General features: G+C 34.4%; 1 protein-coding gene across 19 annotated transcripts in view; it reads left to right on the top strand.

Annotated features, from left to right (window-relative positions):
- Dmd (dystrophin) overlaps positions 1-23,879 on the top strand; it is a 2,110,831-nt gene that overhangs the window by 1,780,491 nt on the left and 306,461 nt on the right. For all 19 annotated transcript variants that reach the window (XM_063242792.1, XM_063242803.1, XM_063242804.1 and 16 more), the window contains one exon: positions 166-434. In XM_063242792.1, coding sequence (XP_063098862.1) covers positions 166-434 — 269 coding nt within the window. The remainder of the gene's footprint in view (positions 1-165; positions 435-23,879) is intronic.

The raw sequence follows: 23,879 nt of genomic DNA, 5'->3' as shown, positions 1-23,879 counted from the left end.
TGGGCTATATCACAATTCATGCTAAAGTGTAAAAAAGCCATTAATCAGTAGTTTGGCTGCTTGTTAAACTCTACTTCCTTTATTTCTCCCTGTTTGACCTTTTCAACAATGTGTTTTTAAACAAAAACAAATGTGGCCTAAAACCTTGTCATATTGCCAATTTAGAGCTACCTCCTGAGGAGAGAGCCCAGAATGTCACTCGTCTCCTACGAAAGCAGGCTGAAGAAGTCAACACTGAGTGGGAGAAACTGAACTTGCACTCTGCTGACTGGCAGAGAAAACTAGATGAAGCCTTGGAAAGACTGCAGGAACTTCAGGAAGCTACCGATGAGCTGGATATCAAGCTGCGCCAGGCTGAGGTGATCAGGGGGTCCTGGCAGCCTGTAGGTGATCTCCTCATTGACTCTCTTCAAGATCACCTCGAAAAAGTCAAGGTACTGTTTACTACTTCACTCCAATCCTTTAAAAGATTCAGAGGAAGTTCCCATCTTACCTTGAATGCAGTGTTTTCTTCCCACAGAGTTAAAAATAGAGCCTTTACTTACATAGTAGAAATGAGTCCATCTTTCACCAATTTAGTCTTCTTCCACATGTTATTTTCTCCAAGAAATGATAGTAATGTAATCATTTGTCCAACTTTAGTAATACAAAGTGAAGTATTAAAAGTTACAGGGCCAACATTTGCCATTAGAGAATTAATTCAGCCATACTAAAGTAGTTGATGTGTGTCCTACGTGGGTGCACCTGCACATGTGACTGTAACGTTGGTGTGATTGTTTCCTTCGTAAGAAGTTACTCACTGTCAAAATAAAGAAAAAATGTAGCACTTGTCAAGATCCAGGAGTCCAAGTTTTCACCTTTTTTTAACTAAGTTATATAAGGTGTGCAATTTATGACACTGTGAATTTAGACAATTAATACCACCCTTCCCTTAGAAGATGATGTAATAAAACTCCTAGTTGTCTTAGCCCACTGCAGACATGAGGAAAAATCATTAATATTTAGAGCACTACTGTCCAAAATTATTCTTTTGTGGCACAAATATGGTATGTTATGAATATTCTCAATTATCAACTCAATTGGTTGGGGAGATCAGTAAAGCACATTTCAGAGTGTGCATGGGTGGTCATGGAGACAAGACCTGTGGGCCTATATCTGATTCCTGGCCCTTAGCCCCTTCCTCTCTGACATTGTCCCCTTTCTCTGCTCCTGGAAAGCCACTAATTGAACATCTTTGCTTTGCCATGCACTTCTGCCATAATATTTCTATCTTGCAACCAAATGGGTATCAACTGAACCCTCTAAAACTATGAGCCAAAATAAACTTCTTTACCTTTCAGGTATCAGAAATTTAGTCCCAGCAATAGGGAAGCTGACAATATGTGGTACATGCATTTGTAAGGAAATAATAAATTTAGTATGGTTTTTAAATCAGCAATTTTAATAAACTTGTTTTTTTTTTTGAGTCATCTAATGTCAGAATTGCAGAGGTTCTCCTAAAGTCAAATGTCGGTATACTCAAGTTTCTAACCTTAGTTCAACAATTTATTATTTAAATGCTGACAATTTGGATGGACATGAATGGTTATCATTTAGGTCTAGCCTCGGTCTGTCTGACAAACAATCACTAATTCACACATTCTGAAACCAAGTTCACTTACTCAGTTTTCCCAGTCCCTGGATACTATACTCTTCTATGCGCCTTTCTCTTGTGTTTCCTATTTCAGCCAGTGAATCATAATCCAGTAAGTTTCCCCAGCTGGAAATTTTAGATTCATCCTTCAACCTAATGCAGTTTTACCGCCAACGTGTGAATACTTGTTTTACCTCAAAATATCATTTTTATATCTTTCCTCCATGTTTCAACAATGTCTTGATCTAATCACTAGTGTCTTTTACTTCCATGGTAACAGAATATGTATTTAAACCATGTTCCACAGTCAGTATGCTTGACATACCATAAACACTACATTTTAAATATTTGGTTAACGAATGAACAGTTTCTTTACTGTTCTTTACTGAATTATTTCAGCAGTATTCACTCTCTTCCAACTCTAGTCAAACTCTGCAGACTGCCTATCTAGAAAATGAAATCCTGTGCTTTCACTTCTCAAATGAAGTTCCCATTTTCCAGATCATCCAGTGTTCTCTGTCCTTGCTACCACCGTTTCACTACAACGTGTCATCATTTGCATAACTGCCTACCTTTGCAGATATTCTTCACTCTGTCTGGATTACCCTACCTTATCTTCCTGGTGAGCTTTTACTCAGCCTCCCGGGCCCTCCATAGATGTCACTTTGCCTTTGTCATCTCCCCTAAATGTCCATCAATCCCAGCTTTAACTGCTTTCAATTTGGTGCTTAAATTGTCATACTTACATCTCACATATATTGGTTGTCAACTTGATTGCCTGGACAGATTAGTAAAGCATGCTTCTGGAGATGCCTTTTTGTCCCAAAGAAAGTAAAGCTCCTAAAAGAAAGAATCATGGTGTACTGTTACAAATCCCCGGCTTCTAGCCAATGCCAGCAACATGCAAATAATCTCATTTACTATTTGTGTGTGTGTGTGTGTGTGTGTGTGTGTGTGTGTGTGTGTGTGTTAGAACAGGTAGTGGGGACTGAATCCAGGGCCTTTACACTCAAATGTATGCTTAGATTTTTTTTTCTGTTTTCTGTTTGAGACAGGCTGTTATTAAGTTGCCCAGTTAGGCTCAAATTTGTGATCATCCTGCCTCAGCCTTCCAGAGTGCTACAATTACTAGACGTGGGCTACTATACCAAATTTCTTTCAGTATCTTTATTCATTTCAGTACAGATTATGAGCCACTGTACAATGTGATGAACATATAAAGAAAATAGACTTGATTTTTGTGCTCATGAAGCTACAAAGGTTAAATTAAATAGCTCTTAAAATAGTAGGTGAAGCTTTCAACAGAAACATTTAAAATTTGACGTTATTAACTTTTAAAATCCCTTGCACCTCAACAGTCTATAACCTCATGTCTAACATTTAAAGCAAAAGCTAACATTGCTACTTGCTTCAAAATTAAGATAATATTTTAAAGTGCATTACCTTGTATTTGTTCCACATTAAATAATTGTAGTTCAAGGGCCAGAGATTTAGCTCAGCAGCACAAGTGCCTGCCCTGCAAACGTGCAGTCATTAGTTTGATCCCCAGTACCAAAAAAAAAAAAAATCTTTAGACATCTTTAAAAATTTTGAGAAAATTACTCTTAGTTTAGGATTGTTGGGTACAAGTTGTCTCTTACAAGAATAAAGATGAAATGTATTTCACAAGAAAAATACAAAATTTAAGAAAAATAAATTCTTAAAAAATAGTAATAATAATTTTAGTCCAACAATCTAGGAATTAATTTTTGAAAGTCTTTTCTAAAAATGAAAATTAAGTTTAGGAAAATATCCTAAAAGAACTAAATTAGTTAAGAAATCAATCAAATTGTTGGGTACATAGGCAATAAAACAGGCATGGAGATTATTTTTAGCTGTACTTGTCACACCGGGAGCATTTGTAAGATACTACAAGCATGTTTACAACATAGTTAAATAATCAAAATTAACTAAAAGTGAAACAGCTCAAATATCAGTTGACCTTTATTCAACCTTATTTTGGGTATTCACTTTAGTTTCCTTAGCTTATCTGTTATTTAGTTCACATAGCTTAATTGATAAAGATTCATTCAAATCACAATAATGGTCAAACCTATTGACACCAACTATATCTTTTTTAAGGGGCCTGTAGTTGTATGCCAGCACATCTGTCTCAACTGTAGATACTCTTAAATCATAATACCTGAATATTTATGTACTGGTGATAATAAGTGTAATGGTTTCAGCATCCAAACCAGTATTCATTCTATAAATATTTTATGGATATTTTGAAAATATAGATTACATGAATTCGTATACATTTATTTCCCTTCACTGATTCTTCTTGAATTTTGTGGTGGAAATAAATTGTTTTCTTATTGTGTTGATACAAGGACTGAAACACTGAAGCTTTTCAACTAAAACTTATTTTTAAAAAAATGCTTAAAACCACTATTCCCATTTTTCTATTTAGCAGTTTAAACATTGGGAATGTGTAAAGAACTCCCAATTGATAGCTAGGCTGCTAGCCAAAAAAATATTTTATACACCTGTATCAATTCATCACCCCTAGTGACTCTATTGTAATAACATTCACCATTCTGAACTTTAGGTATTTAAAAAGTTGTTAATCAAGTGATTCCAGAATATATGTTCCTGTGTGATTTAGCATTATATCATTTCATTACCAAATGTGCCTTTTTGATTAGAGAATGGGTAAAACAAAAACTAAGACCTTGGACCCCATGGAAATATATTATTGCATGCTGATCATTTGGTTAAAAAATGCAAACTTTATAAAGCAAAACAAAGAAACATAGAACTGATATTGATTAGTTAGCTCACTAAAATATTCTGACCTTTCCAAATATAGCTTCCAAAAGAATAACAAGAATAAAATTTAAATTGTAACTGCCTCTTTTCTTCTAAAACTCATAATTTGTATTGTTCATCAAATATTTTAAAGACAAAATTATGATTTCTTACCTTACTGGGAATAATATGAATACTTATTTGACTACAGAAATATTTTACTTTGCTTGTAATGAGAAATAAATATGAATGACTACATAGATCTATAAGTGGAATATATAAAGGCTTTAATAAAGTAGAGTAAGTATTTTTTTCTTTGTCTTTTTTTATGTTGTACTTAAGGATTAAAACCAGCTCCGTGGACATGCTAAGCAAATGATCTACCACTGAGCTCTAACGTCAGCCTTTCATCCTTCTTAGTATTATTTTTAGGTGTAGAGTCTCACTATGTTTTCCAGTATAGCTTTGAACTTCTAGGCTCAAATGATACTCCTGCCTCAGCATCCAGAGTAACTGAGACTAATAAAATAGAATAACGTCTGAACCCCAAGTCTACATATGATACTTTTGTCCATTAGAACAATCCCAACATGAAAATCTTCTGGGGTCATTTTTTTTGTGGTTGTTACTGTTGTTCTATGTAACCATGGTTTCTTCACCCAGAAAGTGATATATTGTTCTTGGCCAGAACTATTTCACTACCCTTACTTAGATCACTTGTTAACTTTATTTATTATTTATTTATTCCTCCATTCATTTGATGCTGGGGATCATACCCAGGGAATCATGCATGCTAAACATGTGCTCTACTACCAAACTACACCTCTAGCTGTAACTTTCAACCCAGTTTTTCACACACTATACACTCTCCCTGGCTTTCATCTTGGAATATGTAAATTTGTCACATCTATTTAGTTACACATTTTGCATTCTTATAAGGCTTGAAACTTAGGATTCTTACTGTGAAAAATCAAGGGTGGGCCTTCTGTGAGTTTTCCTAGGCTTTTAATGAAATACTTTAATTAGATCCTTTTGGCATTCTAATTGAGTTTAATTTGATGATATGTGTAGTGGATAAGGAACTGTGATAAAGCCACCATGCCATTTTTATTTATATGCAGCACTCACCTCTAAAACTATAAGAAGAAAAGTGGCAAATGCATCGTTTCAAGTCTAGCATACTGAGTCCTTGTGGCCTGGTTTATTTGAGTAGTTTGTTCAAAAAATGCTGTCTCAGATTTTGACATTGAGCAAACCAAATATGCTTCCTTTGGACACATAATGGGAGCTATGATATAATGCATTAGAATTTCATCTTCACTTTGGCAAGCAGGAGGCTTGCCAGGAGGGCGCATGCAATTCTGTCTTCCTATACTATTTTTCCCCTGCTAAGCCTGGTCCTATCATTTTATTCTTATTTTATTAGTTCTGTTACATTTATCACTTATTTGAGCCACCCTTAAATCCTTTCTTATGTATGAGTTTTATAAAGAAAACTTATAGTCCATTCTTACAGTTAGAGAATACATGGATAGGCAGAACTATTACAAACAAGAAAATTCTAAGAATAATTCTCAAAATACATAAACCCTCTGGACTCCAAATAAAGGAATGCTATCTTCATAATGAATGAGGTGTCCTGCCCAGAATAGGAAGAGGAAAGTGTACAAGTATTATGAACTGTGAGTGAATTGCTGCATGGAGACTTTGGTTATCATTTTCTTGTTTTGGTAAAAAAAAATCCTATGTATATTAAGCTTTTGATTAAGAAGAAAAAATCAAAGGATATTAACCTTCATAAGTCTGGATTAAATATTGAACTACTGTCTGGTATATCAAGTACTCAAGGTTTTATCTAGTTTTCAAAGCATCCGGTTATGTTGTTTAAAAACAAAATGATTTGACCTTTAATGTCTGATAGCATATCTATAAAAAGTCTATGGAAATAAAGTCTTGCTGTGTACTTTAAAAGTATTGTATTTACTTTCCTTAACAGAATTATCATTGTTGGCTTTAATGGAGCTTGCAAACTAACATAGGAATTATTTATTCTGAAACTCCTGACCAGATTATTTGTTCAATATGGAGTTAATTGTAAGTTAATGTTGCTAGAACTTATTACTTAGTTTCCATGCATTCTCTCTCATTTTCTGCTTTTCCTATAAAGCTAAAAGCAAATTACTAGGATGGCAATGTCAAATTACCTTCTTTACCCATAGCATCTGATTGTATATAGCACTGTGTGTGTTTTAAAAGCCCCTGCCTCAACTTTAGCAAAGAGAACTTTCATTTACCATGCTATTGCCATCCTGCCTTTGAAACTTCTGAAAAGGCAGAACGGAGTAATTGTTTCAGACATCTGCTTAGCATACTTTGAAGTGCATATAAGTTCTTTTTCAGTTTCATTTGAACCCCAGATGTCTTCACCAAAGTCTATAATCAATCTGAATTAAGTTGTCCTACTTCTCCTAATAAGTCTCTTATTAAGTTCTGCATCAGCCTCTTAGGGAGGCTTAAAAGCTAATTCATGTAGAATTGCCATTTTCTACTAATTCATTTGTCAGCTCTCCAAATTCCAATGAAAACAATTGTGAAGACTATTAATTTGGCTCTTCATAAACAACTTATGTAAGTGTAGTATACACTGGAACCGAGCGAGTGATTTAAAACAGTGGGTGGGAGAAAATGAGTTGATGACATTCAACTTGCTTTCTTTTTCAACTGTTTAGTGATGCCTTCCACATCTGAAGTATAAAGCTATTTAATAAGAAAGCCATCCTCTGCTTTTATTTTCATAAATAAGATAATTACTGACTGAACTTTGCTTAAAGATTGGAAGAGGCTTTATAACAGTTGGAAAAGGAACATGTTCTTTTTATTGTGCTTATTTTAATTTGGACTTCTTTGTATTCCTTTGATGGACTGCGATAAAAGAAGAACCTAGAATTGGTTGCCATTGTTTCTACATTAAATCAGAGTTGTACAATATTCTTCTAGTAATGGGACATTTAGGAGAACATGGATTATCAAAATGTTCAGCTAATGAGTTCATATGACATGATTTTACTCAAGAAGTGTTTAATTAGATAATACAATCTCTCCAAAGAACATTATCCTTCACACTCTTTGAAAACAACCATATCAAAAACTGATCCTTTAATATGACAATCCAGTTTACTGAGGATTTACTCCAGGAGTTTTGTTTGTGGCTGGTAATAATTCTAAATACTATTCCTCAAGAGTCTTAGATAATGTAACACTATTCAAAGAAACTTCAGTATTAAAGGATCTAAAAATCCATCATTCTTCCACTTACACTATGGTTAAAACCTATACCCAGAGAAATCTGTTCTCATTAAAAAATATGAATACCTAATTTATTTCATAAATAAAATTATATTGAAAGTAATATTAATGGCATTTTAGTTTTCCTGAGAATATTACTGTTTATCACCAAACAGAGGAAGCAAAATTTTTGATTATTAGCTTGTATATATATGCACATGTAGCACATTAACTAGAAACAGTTCTAAAATGTGAGTTATTTATCCAAGTAAAAGTCCGTATTTCTGTAGAAAATAGAATCAGACAGCCAATATATATTTTAATTCTCCTGGGACATCTACTAAAGTTGTAATGAATTTAAAGTTTATAGTTATATTCTTCTCCTACCACAAACAAAACATGAAATGATTTAAAAACAAATAACTTAAGCAGCAGGATCCTGTTGTCTTCATGTCATGCTTGGTGATAACAATTTTCAAAATTTAACAGTTAACATCGATATTGATATTAGGCCTTACACAACCTTAATTTTTGTATGTTAAACTACAGCATTCAATAATTGTTCTTGGTGAACCAGTTTTCCAGGCATTATTGAAAATAATTCTGCCTATGATATTAATATAACCATTGATTTTCATGAAGCCTAAGAAAAGAAAATCGTTTTATAATAAGATTTTTCGTAGTAAAATAGTATTTTTCCTTTACATTTATATTTACTAATAATTTTTTCTATTTAAAAAAACACTACTTGAGTTCTGTTGAAGCCCAATAGGACAAATCCTGCTATCTCTCTGGTTTTTGTTTTGTTTTTGAGACAAGGTCTTACGATGTAGTTCAGGCTGGCCTTGAACTTACTTATGTAGCCCAGGCAGGGCTCAAACTCACCACAATTCTCCTGCCTCAGCCTCTTGAGTGCTGGGATTATATGCACTGACCAAAACACCTGCCATTGATATCTCTCATTTCTACCAACTTATGCTATTTTTTCCATGACCATGAAATTTCTTTAATAGCTCTTGCTTTATTTTGTAAAGCTCATGTCAATTTTCTGATGGTATACAGAATGTATTTATTGTCCTTTAATATGAAGATTCTTTTTCCCCTGAATCTTAAATACATTCACCCAGGGTTATAAAAGCATAATTTGAGAAGCACAATGTGAAAGATTGGATGGAATGAGAAGATCATTGCCATTTCAAATTTATCTTTTACAATTTCATTGTATTATTATGACCAGAAAGTTCAATGACTTGTAAATTTTTGTAATTGTAAACATGTGTGTTTTGAGTATGTTTTCATAGTTTTTTTATGAAAAAAAAACTATGACTCTACTGGTATTCAGTTCCCTTGAGACAAAATGTGAGATCAGGGACCTAGGTGCGTGTAATCTGTAGAGAGTTCATTCTTAGGAGTAGGAGTTAAGGAAGTGTAACTGAAGAGAATAAAGCAACTAATCAAATATTCCATCTCAGACAGTACATTGTATTCTGATCCATGAGAGGGAACTGTCCATTTATACCCCAGCCAGTCATCGACTATGCTAGTGAGCTAATAATTATTTACTGAGTAGCTCTGAGATGGAGTAAATACTGATTTGAGGATTTTCCAGTTTTGGTGGTATAAATAACCCCACAGTTGGTGATTTTTAACTACCAATACAATATCACTAAATGCAGAACTGGGAGGAGATGCACACAGGTGGCTCTGGGCTCTGCCCCAGCACAACACTAGGGTACAGACTAAGCCAGTAGTAGCATAGGGTCACCTCTGGTCTAGGGAGCTCCTCATCTCTCCAGAGAATGCAAGCAGGCATGAGACATTAGTAGTCAACCATCACAGTGGCTGGAGGATGGGCATGTAGGCCAGATAATCATCCCTACAACTAGTGAGCCTAGTAGTCTACTTAGCGTCCATATCACAACATAGCTTTTTCAATGCCATTTTGGTCTTGCACGGTAAGAATTCTTTGTAAGCAATGAAAATTTTGCCTGTTTACAGACCATCTGCCCTCCCCCGCTTCACATACCTATGGGAATTGGTGATGGAAGACAAATATTAATGAAAAATATTGAGGAAAGTGGTCATTATTAGGAAGAAAATGGCTTCAGAAGTAAATTTGGTTTTATATTTAGGAAATCTTTAATTATCTAGGGATTCAAGTCATTCAGACATTGACAATGTGAAGTTTTCTATAGCTGTGGTTCTCACTTGAGGGTGCATCGGAATCACTTGAAAGGACCGTCAACTGCTTCCCGCAAATCTGCCTGCCTTTCTTTCTTTCTTGTACCGGGATTCAAACTTAGGACTTCTTGCTTGCCAGGCAGTTTCTGCACCACTAAACTGTAACTTCCGGCCTCACAATCTACCTTTCTAACCTGCTCCCTGGGGATGATGCTGAGCCAGCGACACACTTTGAGAACCACCATTTAATAGTAAAGCTATTGTTACATACAAAAATTCATATTTCGTGTAATTCTTCAATTAGGTATGTCTTTTCTTCTATTATAGAAATAATAGAAAAATAATGGAAATATTTTTCTCCTATTATGTAGAAATAATTTTCTAATTGAAGAATCACAAGTTTTTATAATAATGAGTACTACAGTATATCATTTACTATTTCTCTTATATTTATCACTATCTAGGGCATTTAATTTAAAATGAGTGCAAGGACATGATCTCCTGTTAGAATGATTGATAGTTTGGGTAGGAAGCATCATTTCACTCAGGAGCCTTGAAATGAGTAATGGCCTCTTCATTTCTAAATCTCCCTCATGGAAGGCACTTGCAGTTATTTATTCCAATTTTCCTATTGGTAGTTTAATAACATAAGTGCAATTATAAAGTTGCTTCTGTTGACCTATGTTAAAACAAGTTTTCCTGGTATTAATGTGTTAAAATTAAAATATTAATTTGCATAATATTTTACTTTGTGTAAATATTTATAATATTTGGCAATAATAGTTCTCTACATCATTTTCTGCGGAAGATGCTAGCTTGATCCAAGTACTTTGTAGAGTTTCTGATGTCTAGGACCATCAGAAGTGTTGAGACCAACAATTTTTAGATAAGACCTCCATGCTTCATATGAATAGCTAAAGCATCTCCAGAAGTTCATACATATTAAAATTTATCTTGTCAATTCTCAGAGGGTCTGTGTTCAAGAAGGGTATATTTGTATGCATAAGTGGTGGAAATAGATGTGGGCTGAAAATAGAACAAATGAGAGAGAGTAAGAAAGAGCTTTAATTGCAATGATTGGTAAAAGAGAATATTTCTAACAGGTGACGTAAAGTCACTGTATGAAGTACCTTTGAAAAATTTAAGGACAATGATGTCAGATAAGTGGTATATATATAATGACAATTGGGTGATAAGTATAATAGAGACAAGAGTCTTAAATTTTACTTTAATATTAAAGGAGAAATATTGAAAACAAATGTCTCTAGAATCCTGGGGGATTGTGAATAAAGGAAAGTTTATGTCAAGATCAATTTGGTGGAGCTTGGGGATTTTAGCTCAGTGGCACAGTGCCTGCCTGGCAAGCATGAGGTCCTGAGTTTGATTTCCAGTACAAAAAAAAGTAATTAGATGAATGTTCAATGTAAAATTGAGATAGTGATGGTTAAACCCACTCAAATCAAGTGTACATTAAATAACTGAGCTAACTCAATTAGACAAAGTAAAACATTGATTTTCAATGTATTTTCAAAATTGGTCCATAAATCACTAGTATGCTTTTTGTTTATAAACTTCAACATTTATTAAGTTGCTAAATGTGTTCAGACCTAAAATGTCAAACTCCCTTAATCAGAACAAGCCTAGAGAATCTAGCACTAAGATAGATTTCTGGTTTGTTTAAATGATTAGTTTTATGATGAATACTTTTTCTTCATAATAGCCTGTGAGTCCTGTATCAAAACATACTTATATTTAGAAGTTCTTTTTCCCCTCTGGGATTCCACATTTTTATAAACTCAGTGGACTCAGCTACATTTTTCCCCTATCAAATATTCACATCTCATTTTCTTGATCTTAACAAGGCATAAGTAAGTTAGAAAATGTAAAGAAGTTCATGTATAGGCAATATAGGTCAAAGTATAGTAATTGAGTACAAACAAAAGTGAATGACAGGACAGGCATAGTGGCACACACCTGTAATCCCAGGGCTTGGGAAGATGAGGCAGGAGGATCACCCCAAATTTGAGACCAACCTGGGTAACATAATGAATTTAAGGCAAGCCCGAGCTACATAGTGAGACTTTATGCTGTCATTTGTGATTAGAGGTCCCAAACATGTGACCTCATGTGGTCATGGAGTCTTTTCAAATGTAGCTGGATCTAGGGTTGGTGACTGATTCATGGTCCAATGCTTGGATTAAGGATGTGAGTGCCATACCCACCCTAGGTCAGATAGCCTACATATGATATAGGGGGCAGAAAGAGACTTGTTTTCTTTCTCCCTTCCTCTCCTGTTGCTTTTGCTGTCTTCTGGCACCATGAACAATTGCCATTCCCCCCTGCCTTGGAGACAGAAAATTATGGACTGAGACCTCTACAAATTATAAGCTAAGTAAACCTTTCCTTATTTAACCTTGGGTGTTGGGTACTTTGTCTTAGCATCAAGAAAAGTAATTAGCACACCCCATCTCAAAATAAATAAATAAAAATCGAACGAGAGTCATTGGCAGTATATTCATGTATTTTCCAAAAGCAGTTAACTAATCAGTATTATTTACTTTTGGTTGCTCTGTTTTGCTGAACTAGGAATAGAACCTAGGACCTTGTGCATGCTAGGCAAGCAATTTAATACTGAGCTACATATCTAGGTTCCTTATATTCACTTATTTTTCTACTCTTAAAACATTGCAACTCAATTTAACATCTAAACATTGCTATAACCCTAAAAAACAATTAGGTCTCACTTAGTAACACCCATTTAATTGCCCTATGATTTAAAGTTCTTCTTGTCTGTAGGCAGGCTACTTGGAACAGCATTCTGTGTGTTTTATTCACAACTTTCCAGTTGTCTATCAGGCTCCACACATTTTTAGCAGGGACAGGACTAATTCAAGAGGATATTTGACTATTTCATGCATATACAAACCCAGTACTGCAGTCTCTGTAAGGGTTACTCAATACTATGATGGCATCTATTCATCCATTAAAGCATCAGTTTAAATGAAATATATTCTAAACAAGTATGCCTATACTCTATTAATCTTTTAGCTTACACAGTAAATAAAATGCCACCTTTGGAAAGACTGTGACACTTTGCTATAATGATTAAAGGAAGATGTTTACAAGATTGTCTAGTTAAAATTGCCAGGGAGTTGAAGGTGGTGCTGGCGATTGTATTATCCAAGAGGAGTCTTGGCATAATCTGACAGAAATTTGACTCAAGAAATGATGAATTGTTACCTAAAACATTACTTTCAAAATGATTTAAACTTTTTCCTATAGAAATAGTATTGTCTCTTAGATAATCAACACTATGATGTCTCTCACACAGATTTTTGTGAAACTTGTCATATTTTTAGTTGAAAAATAGAAAATGCACTAATATTTCAGTAAGATATGCTTGTTAGTTGAGTACCAATTGCTATTTTCAAAGGATAGATTTGGCCAATGACTTTGATTTTTTAATAACACCTGAGTACATTGATTAGATAGCTTGACATTTAAATACATTTGAGTATCTAGCAGTTTATTCATCATTTGCATATACCAAACTGGACATTATCATGATAGCATTTGCTATAATAAACTATAACAAGAAATGAATTTAGATATTGTCTTATGATGTGATCAGAAAAATCAGAGTAGTATCTTGAAAAAAATACCAATTATGTACTGAAAAAGTAAAAAAATCAAATAAGCTCTTAACTCAAGAAGCTAAATCTTTTGCACACATATTTATTGAGGTAAAATAACCACAAATATATCTGGAGGCTTAACATTGCTCTGAAATAAATATATAAGACTTTTTTGTTAGCATTAGATTATAATGAAATGATGAACCTTTATTAATCAAATTTACCAATCTAATTTTTAAACATGGTGTTGCATAGAATCGAATGAAAAAAGTTCATTTTATGTTGATTTTATTTGACCTTAAGTGGTTCCATATCTTGCTTTTCTTATTTTCATTGTAGTAAATAAAGCCATTTTGCAAAAATTCAAAATATTAATTAAATCCATGAGCTGTAACACTTTGAATGTAAAAGTGATTATCTAAGACCACTTTGCAGTACTTTTGAGCCCTCTTTCATGTATCATTTTTAATTCATTTCTTAGGAAATATGTGTATGTGTTTGATTCATTTCTGTTTTAGTATTTCTAAGTTGCTAGTATAATGAATGGAAAATCAAGTTCATAAAAAACAATTTAAGTAAAATAAAAGTACCCATTATATAGCAAAATAGGTGAATTATGTGTTTCATGGGTAACTCACAACCCTAAATTCCTGTATTGATTATTACTTATTTATGCATAGGTAGGTTAATTTGTTTCATTAAGAAAAATATTCTCTTTGACCTTATATATACAAAGCCATACTTTGTCCTGAATTTTCTTGGCAAAAAGATGTTGCATTGCACAGCTGGAGATACATCTTTGCTTGATTTTTGTTTCTTTATAAGCCTATATAAAATAATAGTCATCATATATGTGAAATAATATGCATTACAGTTCAACTCCATAATCATAGAAACTTGGTCTCTTTTGTGTATTGTTGTATTCCCGGTTCCTGGAACATTCCCACCTTATGATCAGTCCTTGATAATATTTTTGGATTAATAGACAAGCATGCACAAAAGAGCATTTTAATATATTACCTTTAATACATGTAAGACCTATATAAACTGTTTTAAAGATGATTTGTTCTGATTTACCACCATACTATTTCAGATCATTTTCTTTTTTTACTTCCTCTTTCATGGAAATTCTCAAAGCAAGAAAGAAGAGAGAGGGAGAGGGAGAGAGATTCTGTAGATATGAAGAGGCCACCCAGAATCTCAATCCTATCTTTGCACAGCCCCTTTGGGTGAAGTAGAAAAGGACACTATTTTATTCAAAGAGATTCCCAGTCCTGTGCCAAACCTTGCCAGTTCAATTCAGTAGCAGAGTCCATTTTGAACCCTATAGATCTCCACGTGATGACCTTGGTGCGTAGTCTTTTAGTGGTTCAAGCCTTTTATAACATCTTGTTAAAATGCCTTTCATAAGGCGAGGAGGTTACACGAGCACTAGCAAAACAGATTTTTCTTAAGTAGGTTACTCACCCTCCTTTTTTTTTTCACTTGCTGCATTTTTCTGACAAATTCCTGGTTGGTACAAAAAACTACAATGCTATGGCCTTTCTCAGAGAGTTAGAATTTGCTTTAGAATTTAGCACATAAAAATGGATCCATTAGAAAATAAATGAAGTGATAGATGTAAACAATTTAGATATAGAATTTAAAGAAAATAAGCAGGTTTCTTTTTGTAGTATCAGAGTTCTGGAGGAAACGGTTTTTATGAAGCAATCTGAGAATAGCTATTGGTCTGAAGTGTTAGTAGTTATTGCAAAATTCTAATTCATTTGACTATGTTTGTTTGTTTGTTTGATTTTGTAATGCTAAGAATTAAAAAATTAACCTGGGCCTTACATCATATGTTAGTCAAGGGTTCTACCACTGAGCTGTAGCTAGCATCTGTAATACAAATGTATTAAGGGATTTTCATGTACTATATACAGGCATATCTTGGTAAGAAAAATGATATAAAATACCTAAATGAATTTTTAGATTTAGGGAAAAACAGACAATAAACAAATGAAAAATAAATACACACTTGCAGATTGTGATTAGTATTTACAAGAACAATAAGGTGAGAAAAATAGAAGATACTTTCTTTAGATAGAAGGAGAGCCTCTCTGTAATGGTAGTGTTTTGCTGAGATCTGAAATATATGAATAGGAACCAGCTAGGCAGAGATTAAAAAAATAAAACTACAAGTGTAAGGAACATACCTCAGGGTTCTAAGTCAGGAATAAGTTCAGTATCCCTTAAATTCTTGCTAGAATGTAAAATTCTGAAGCCCTTGTTGGACCTATAGAATAAAAACCTTGAGTGGACTCAGCATTCTCTGCATTAATGAACACTCCACATGATTATGATGCAAACTATTGAGAATCACTACCTTAGACTGATGTTTTGAGCCATACAGGGGAGGGAAAAAGCAGGACAATATTCTCAAAGTAATGATGATAGTAGCAAATGGGGTGCAGATCGTGAAATGTTTGCAAGTTCAAAAGCTTATAAATTCAAAATTTAAACCTATCTAAAATAACTCCTGAATCTGAAGATCAGTATCCTTATGGTAGATGTTTTTAATGGAGTGTGGATTTTTAGTTATTTTAAAGTAAGTTAATAGATTTAATCAACTGTAATTTGGCTTTATGTGTTGCTATATATAGTTAAAACTCAAAAAAAATCTGCTTTTTTTGTATTTCTTTAGCAGCTGAAAACATGGCCTGCTTAAGTGATTTTTTTATACTCATTAGAAACTGTTTTTATTTTAATTGCACATATTTTGCAATTAACCTGTAAAAAACTCACAAACTACTGTTTATTTGTTTTAATTGTGTCGTTGGAAAGGCATGGAAAGCTTAAAATAGTTTTGTTGTTTGTTTGCTTATCTTTTTTTTCTATAAAGGAGATATCATTAGCATTCAAAGTTAGAATTATAGAAACAGGTTCCCAGGTAAATGAAAGTCATGAAGATTGTTCAACTTCTTAAATATGAAAACTTATGGTCAATGCTATCCTGTTTCTCATTCCCAAATTATCTATGTGAAAAGAAAAATGAGGATACATAGAAAAGAAAAAAAAGATGTGTACTGCTACTCTGGTAGAGGAATAATTCAACTGAAAGAACATTGGAGTTAAAGCTTCTTAATGAGTCCATATCCTCAAATATGAATAATTATGGCCATTGAAAGTGGAAAATGTTTTTTTTTTAATTTTGTACTTTTATGTTTGCATATGCATTCTACTTCAGTAATGTGAAAGGAAACTAGAGATCATTTCTCATAAAAATATATGGGTAATGTATGGAAAATATAACACAGTTAATTGCTATTTTTAGTGCCACAAATTTGGAAGTGTATTGAGTCCAAGAAGAAACTATAGTTAAAAATAATTACTGCTCTATCCTGTGTGCCATAATAAAATACCAAAAGAACTTTTAAAAATAATTACTGATAATTGCTTGGGAAATGAGGATACCAAATTCTTTCATACCTATAAACTTCATGTTGTTTTTCTAAATATTCGGCGTCTTTGCTTGCTTGGGTTTTTTGTTTGTTTATCTGCTTGCTTGTTTAACCTTCCCTAAATCATCCTGATTATGCTGTATGTAGGTCATTAGTTCTGAGTCTATTTCATTATATTTTGCCTTCAGGCTACCACAATAAAAACTGATGATGGAATGGAATGCAACTATATCTTTATTTTTTAAGAAAAGATATATGTTTCAGTGGCATAATTTATTGTCAAGAATGTCTCTACCAGAGGTAAAAGTGATATACTAAAAGAGGATTGTATTCATTCAGGTTGTGTCACAGTTCCACATAATCCTTCAGAATTTGGCAGAAACCAGGGAGTTGACCTTATGGAAAGGGTAATATGTCCTAGATTTGTTCTCTGTCTATGAGACAGCCCCATGGTATTAGAAATAAGAATTCATATAAAAAGCGTTTTGGGGGAAAACAACTGCAAGGAAAAGTACTGGATGTCTGAAGTTCAAGGATAAGGAGGTTGGAAATCAGACGAAATTCATCAGTACAATGGCTACTGTTGATAGCTCAGCCAGATACCTTCCCAGTAACTTTGAGCATTAGCTGCTGAAGGCTTATAGTTACACCCTTTCCCAGAGAACCTCCCTCAGCCAAAAGGAAGCAACCTTCCCTGACGAGTTACATCACACTTTCTCCATGGGTAAAAATGGACAATCCTTTCTTCATCTCAATATGGGACCTACTATGATATAATGGATGGTTTGCAGCTCCTTAGAGCCAGGCTGGTAGTGATCTCCACATCCTTATCAAGATTTCTTGCCCTGTCTTCCCACACTCCTCCTTTTATGAACGCTTAGTCCTGCTTCTCCAAATCCCGGCCTAAAGCAGTAGGCACCCAACATGAAAGTGCCACACCAGACAGAATCCATTCAGCATATAAAAGCAAGGATTACTGGTAACAAAAGAAGTCTCTGAGTCTGATGAATTTCACAAAAGGCTTGCCTACACCTCATCATATGTTTCTTTGATCCTCTGGGAAAAGAAAGCAAAGTATAGTCATAATGTGGTCCTATTAACATAATCCACCTATCCTGAAATCTGAAGTTACAAAACTGCTGAGCTGTCCCTGCCCCCAATTCCTGGGTGGTGTGAGGGCTTTTCTGAGCCACATGAAAGAGTCATAGAAAAGGTATTGTTTCAGCCTCCCATTTCTAACCTAGATGTAGACTCCTGAAACTTGTTTTTTTTTTCTTTTTAACTTCTATATAATCTACTGAAGCAGACTCTGTATTGCTTTAGAATAATTTTCTTTTCTTTTTTTATTTCGAACAGAAAAATAAAAATAACAGTTTCAAAACAGGTTAGTATGAAAGTAACAATAATCAACACATTGCACATTTTTATATTCACAGTGGTTGTTCAGAGTACAAGATATAGACATGAAACTTTGTCCAAAAAATACTAGCACAAAACTTTTCCCTCAATGAACCAAGAGAAACTAGCTGTGTAACTATCCTATCTGTGTTTCTCTCTCTCTCTGTCTCTCTCTCTCTCTCTCTCTCTCTCTCTCTCTCTCTCTCTCTCTCTCTCTCTCTGTGTGTGTGTGTGTGTGTGTGTGTGTGTGTGTGTGTGTGTTTGCCTTTACCTTTCTCCTTTCTCCCATAAGTTTTTCTTTTCTTCTGAATTGCTGAAACTTTTCTTAACACATTTTCACCTCAGGTCTTTTCCCCAGGGTTTTGGTTCACATTCACTCAATAAGTTTTTAGTGTAGAGAAAAATGCAGTTAGTTGCTACTTCATTTTTCTTTTTGTATTTCTTTTTTATTAGTACATGTTTGCAGTACATAATGATCACTTTCATCTTGGGAGCTTGTACATATACGTAACTCATCTTAATTCTTTTTGTCCCCTTCTGTTCCCTTCTTCCCAACCTCTCCAACTCTTCTTTCTCTCTCCATTTGCAACAGCTCTAGTTCCATTTTTTTCTTGAATATTTTTTCTTTAAATTCTTTTCCCTTTCCTTCCCACATGTCTTGTTTTCCTTCGCATCTGAAACATTCTTCCTATACCGTATTTCACTTCTTAAGTAGTATTTGTAATGTAAATTTCTCTCCATAACGCATAACCCTAGAATGATACTTCATTTTTATACTCTAGTAATTTTAAACTTCTAGTGAGTTAGGACCTCAATGAATGAGCAAATTAAGATTTTAGGGTAAAAGTTCAGTGTGCCCAAGAAGGAAAGATTTTAAGACTCTTAGTACCACTGTTTGTATATAAAGATATATATGTATATACCCACTTATAAATAAACTCATAAATGGCAGAACTAGCAAAGCTTATTCAAATATCCCAGTCCCCTTCTTCTGTGTAGCCACTTCTGCTGTGGCCTTTCCTGAATTATCCTAGATCTTCAATATTGACGCTTCGATTTTCCCTCCATCTCATTTTGCTTTACTTTCTTCCTAATCCAGTGTAGGTTCCACAGTCTGTATTTCAACCACGTTCTAGCTAAAATTGAAACTCACTTATTCCCAAGTATTTGTGCCACAATCTTCTGATTAAACTCCAGACCTGGATCTACTGTTCTTTCCCTGGAACATCATTGGAGAAAAGGAGGAATTTATTGGTTCTGCTTTTAAAAATGTTGATACGTAGCCACAAATGCCTGGAAGGCTCACTGGATTTCTTAGGTTTAACTCCCTCTTACAGTCTTTGTCACAGCTAATCCAATTGCTCCCACTTACCTTGAATTCACGTTTTTGTTCTGTAAACATTCACTGTACACCTTGTATTACATGCTATAACAGGCAGTGCACACTGCCAGCTCTGTTGCATCGTATTTCACAGAGGACACAGCAGCCTCCGCAAACATCTCTCAACTTACTCTTTCTTATCTTCCAAATTGACCTTCCCTGTCTTACAGTAGGAAGGGTCTCTTAACTGTCAAGTCAGAATTGTTCCCTCAAAAATACTGTTCCCTCGCTAATAGATAATTCCTTTCTTTTGTTGCAAAAATGGTTCCATGCATAATTCGAAGCATATATTTGAACAAATCCTGAACTACAGAAAGATAAGCAAAGATACGAAAGGCAATTTAATTTTATAAAAAGAAGAAAAACCTGACATATCAGCTTATACATCATTCTAAGTCAGTACTTTTATATCTATAATCAAGCAATATTTAATGAAGTGAAAATTTCGCCTGCACGAAACTAGTCATAATACAATTAGGCTTGGTTTGCTCTTTCATGAAGAACATATTCCAGATGTTTGAGTGATTCAAAGAAAACCCAGAGTATAATGGATCCCTTCAATGTTTTCTCACTTGCTGCTTCCAAAATAGACTAAAAACTAGTAAAACTCTGTTAACTGAACTTTTTGACATTTTGGGACTGTTTAATTATTCAAACATAAATTTATATTGGCAGTATTGAGGGCTCTAATATTTGAAATATGGAATCCAATGTTACATCTACTTAAGGGACATAGGACCTATATTCCCCATTTACATATGCTTTGTGATTCAGCATTGAGAGACTAAATTTCTTGTCATGTATGTTTTTTTAGGTGCTGACAATTGTCATTAGTCAGCCATCCTTGGGTCATATGCACCTGCTGCCAGAAGCTAGGTCAAATGCCAAAGTGAATATTGACTTGACTCTCTTGCTTACTTTGTCATTTATCTTTTCTACCATGAATTGTCTCCATATCTCTACCCTTATGTGCTCAAAGTCCTCATGATGATTCCTAGCTGGATGAATTCCTGTGATCTTCTCAGGCCCCTCAGATACTTCTCAAAGTGACCCTTCTCCCAAATAATCATTTCTCAACCGATCTCTCCCAATCAACAGACACATTATTATATCCCTCAATAGAAATCAAAACATTCAGATTGAACTGAACACTTGGCTGTTTTTCTCAATTGGTGATGGGACTTGTAGCAACAGGACTTGTAGTAAATAATGATAGTAGTAAAATTTTTTACTAGATACTCTCTCTGTCAGGGCACTGAGGATCTACAGGTCAACAGTTAATGGAAAACGTCACTTAAATGAAGGGATCATTAAAATATGGTTTAAACATTTTATTTGAATTTAAAATAGTCATTAATATTTTAGTGTTATCTGAAGGCTTTTACTTTCAGGGGAGATTCACTGACTGACCTCCTCTCTAAGTCCTACCTATAATACAAACTTTGGTTTGCCCGTTTCAGTTTCTTTAATGCAGAGGGAGCCCCATTGGGGAACATGAAAAATATTCCCCTCTCCCATGGAAAGATGGAGCATTTATTTATTCACCTATTCTTAATTTTATTAGTATGTATCAGCTACACAGAACAGTGGATTTTCTTTGGCATATTTATATATGCATGTAAAATACTTCTGTGCTTTCCACTTCCCATCACCTCTTGCCCTTCTTTCTCCCCTCCCCCACTGTCTTCCGCCTCTCTAACAGTCTGCCTCCTACTTCCATGTCACCTCTGATAAGCATTCCAAATATAGTCCTCCTAAACTCTTAGGTTGTTTTTCTACTCTTTTACGTTTTTCTCATTCACACTTATTTCAACAATATTTTTTCTTCCTCTTTTTGAAATAAATTTCCATAATATTGACCTGCTTTTCATAGAAATAATAACATTTTTTCTCTTTTGATAAATAGTTCTTTGATTTTGGAACTCTCTAAATTACATAACTTCAATACTCACAGATAAAAATAGGTTTGAGAACATACCCACTACTGACATCTCGCCTAGTGGGAGGAGAGACATACATACGGAGGCTTCCTCAAACATTTTTATTTTGAGGCTGTCAGAGGATCCAGGAAGTATGTTTCGGGAAGAAATTAAGACTGGCTAGTCTGGTGAATCTAGAATTTAGATCACTTCATAGAACTTTAGCTATCACTGCTAGAGAGGAATCAAAAACAAACCCAAAACAAGGGCCCTGTGACATTGTAGAATTCAGGGCAGCAGGGGAGACTTGTCAAAAAAGAACAAAACAGAAGGAAATGGAAAATATCATGAAAAATAATTGGTACTTATTTGTTCATCTCCTTCTTGCTCTAAAACATTGATGGAGAATAATAATCTATTCCCAGGATCTTGAGAAATAAATTTAAAATCAAAATATTCTGACAGAAGAACATTGGGACATGTGCATTATTTAACATAAAGGGAGAAGAAATCTAGGTATGACTTAACTGGATGGATACTCTGTGGCTGAGCACCTGGCTAGGGAAGGCAGATGTATCGCACAGAAAGTGCACCCGTAGCACAGCTGTCTCCATGGTGGGTCCTATTTCCACTTTCCCTGCACATATTGATTTCTGCTTACTACAAATGCATGTTATTATCTGCAAGAGAATGATTCCATTTTGAAATCATTGTCCTTTAGGTTTCTCCACTGACATTTAAGAAATCTGATTCCTAATCTCTATTACACACAACAACATGATTATGGTTCATTTACTTTCAGAGATACGAATTCATATATGAATTTTAACTCATTTTCTACTTGGGTACTTAATTCTGATTCTTTTAATACACGTATTTACTCATAAAGAAAGGGAATAATGTTTATTGTTCACCCTATAAAACAGTTTCAGTGATATTCCATAATGTTAAATAAAGCTACTGAATTTTGGTGCACGTATATGGTTGGTAAGTGCTCTATTTTTTACTAATATGTAACCAACATACCATCAAATTGACTCTTTCAAAGCATACAATCCAGTGTTTTTTACCATATCCTCAGGGTTGTATCACTATCTCCACTAGTACTAGAACACAAAAGAAACCCCATGATTTTAGCATATATTTCTTAATGACCACTTTTTAAAACCTTAAATTGAAGACAGCAATTATCACAGTCTTTTATCAAATAGCCATATAAGAGTTTTATACTCTAGATAGCACCACATTTCAGGGGTTAGATATTCTGGCTGATTTAAAAAGATAATATTGTTCTTATTCTGCACATACACACTGGCCTGCATTTGGAATGAGAGGATACACAAGGGTTACAGGTGAGGTCAGTGTAAACAGTGATTTTATCAACACACTGAATCAGACAGAAATAATACCTGCGCAGATCAAGTAAGTCAAAACAGCACGTAAAGTCAAGTAAGTGATACTGTCCTTGTGTGCAGACATTACATTACACAAACTGTTCTCTAAGCGAGGGAATTTGTCCCTTAGAAATTGCTCACTGGAACATTTGGACATCATGTATCATGTTAAAGATCCATAAATGCCATCTCGATAGGGTAGCTATGATGCATGATAATATTCTCCCCATATCTGCATAGGGTTCTTCTTCCCAACAGATTGCCATGATGCATGGCTTCAGAGACTCCTGCTCTAGTGCTTCAGAGGCAGCCAAGAAGCCCCATGGGAGCCTTCTAAAGCCATTGCTGCAAGAACTAAAATATCAAGAGAGCGGGAAGTCATTCCTAGGCCTTGACAAAATACCCTCCTCCCTAAATGAAACTATTTGTTATATGGTTAGTGCAAAGTATGAATCAATATTTTACGATCAAGTGTTATCTTTTTACTGTAAAAAATAAGGACCCATTTCTGCTTGTGAGATGAGTATGATTTAGAATATAGCAGCACTGTATTTTTCCAGTTACTTTGCCAATCCAGAATTTCTTTAGAAGGATATATGATATAGTAGTTCAGCATATGTACTCTGGAGAAATATCAACCTGTATAGGTATCCTGGGTTGTCTATTTTACCCACTGCAAGCGTGGCAGTGTTGAACACCTGCAAGTTTATTTTCTTGTGTGTAAAATGAGAACTCTCCAATTACCAACTTCATACAGTTGTTGTGTAGGAATGAAATTAAGTCTACGTGTGACTAGAGCTTATTATACCCTTAAGCCTATAGG

Source organism: Cavia porcellus, unplaced genomic scaffold (assembly GCF_034190915.1).
Source record: "Cavia porcellus strain 051 isolate PalLab524CR breed Dunkin Hartley unplaced genomic scaffold, mCavPor4.1 scaffold_33, whole genome shotgun sequence".
Lineage (NCBI taxonomy): Eukaryota > Metazoa > Chordata > Mammalia > Rodentia > Caviidae > Cavia > Cavia porcellus.
Note: the sequence above shows the minus strand (reverse complement) of the source record. Positions and strands in the feature narration are given on the sequence as shown.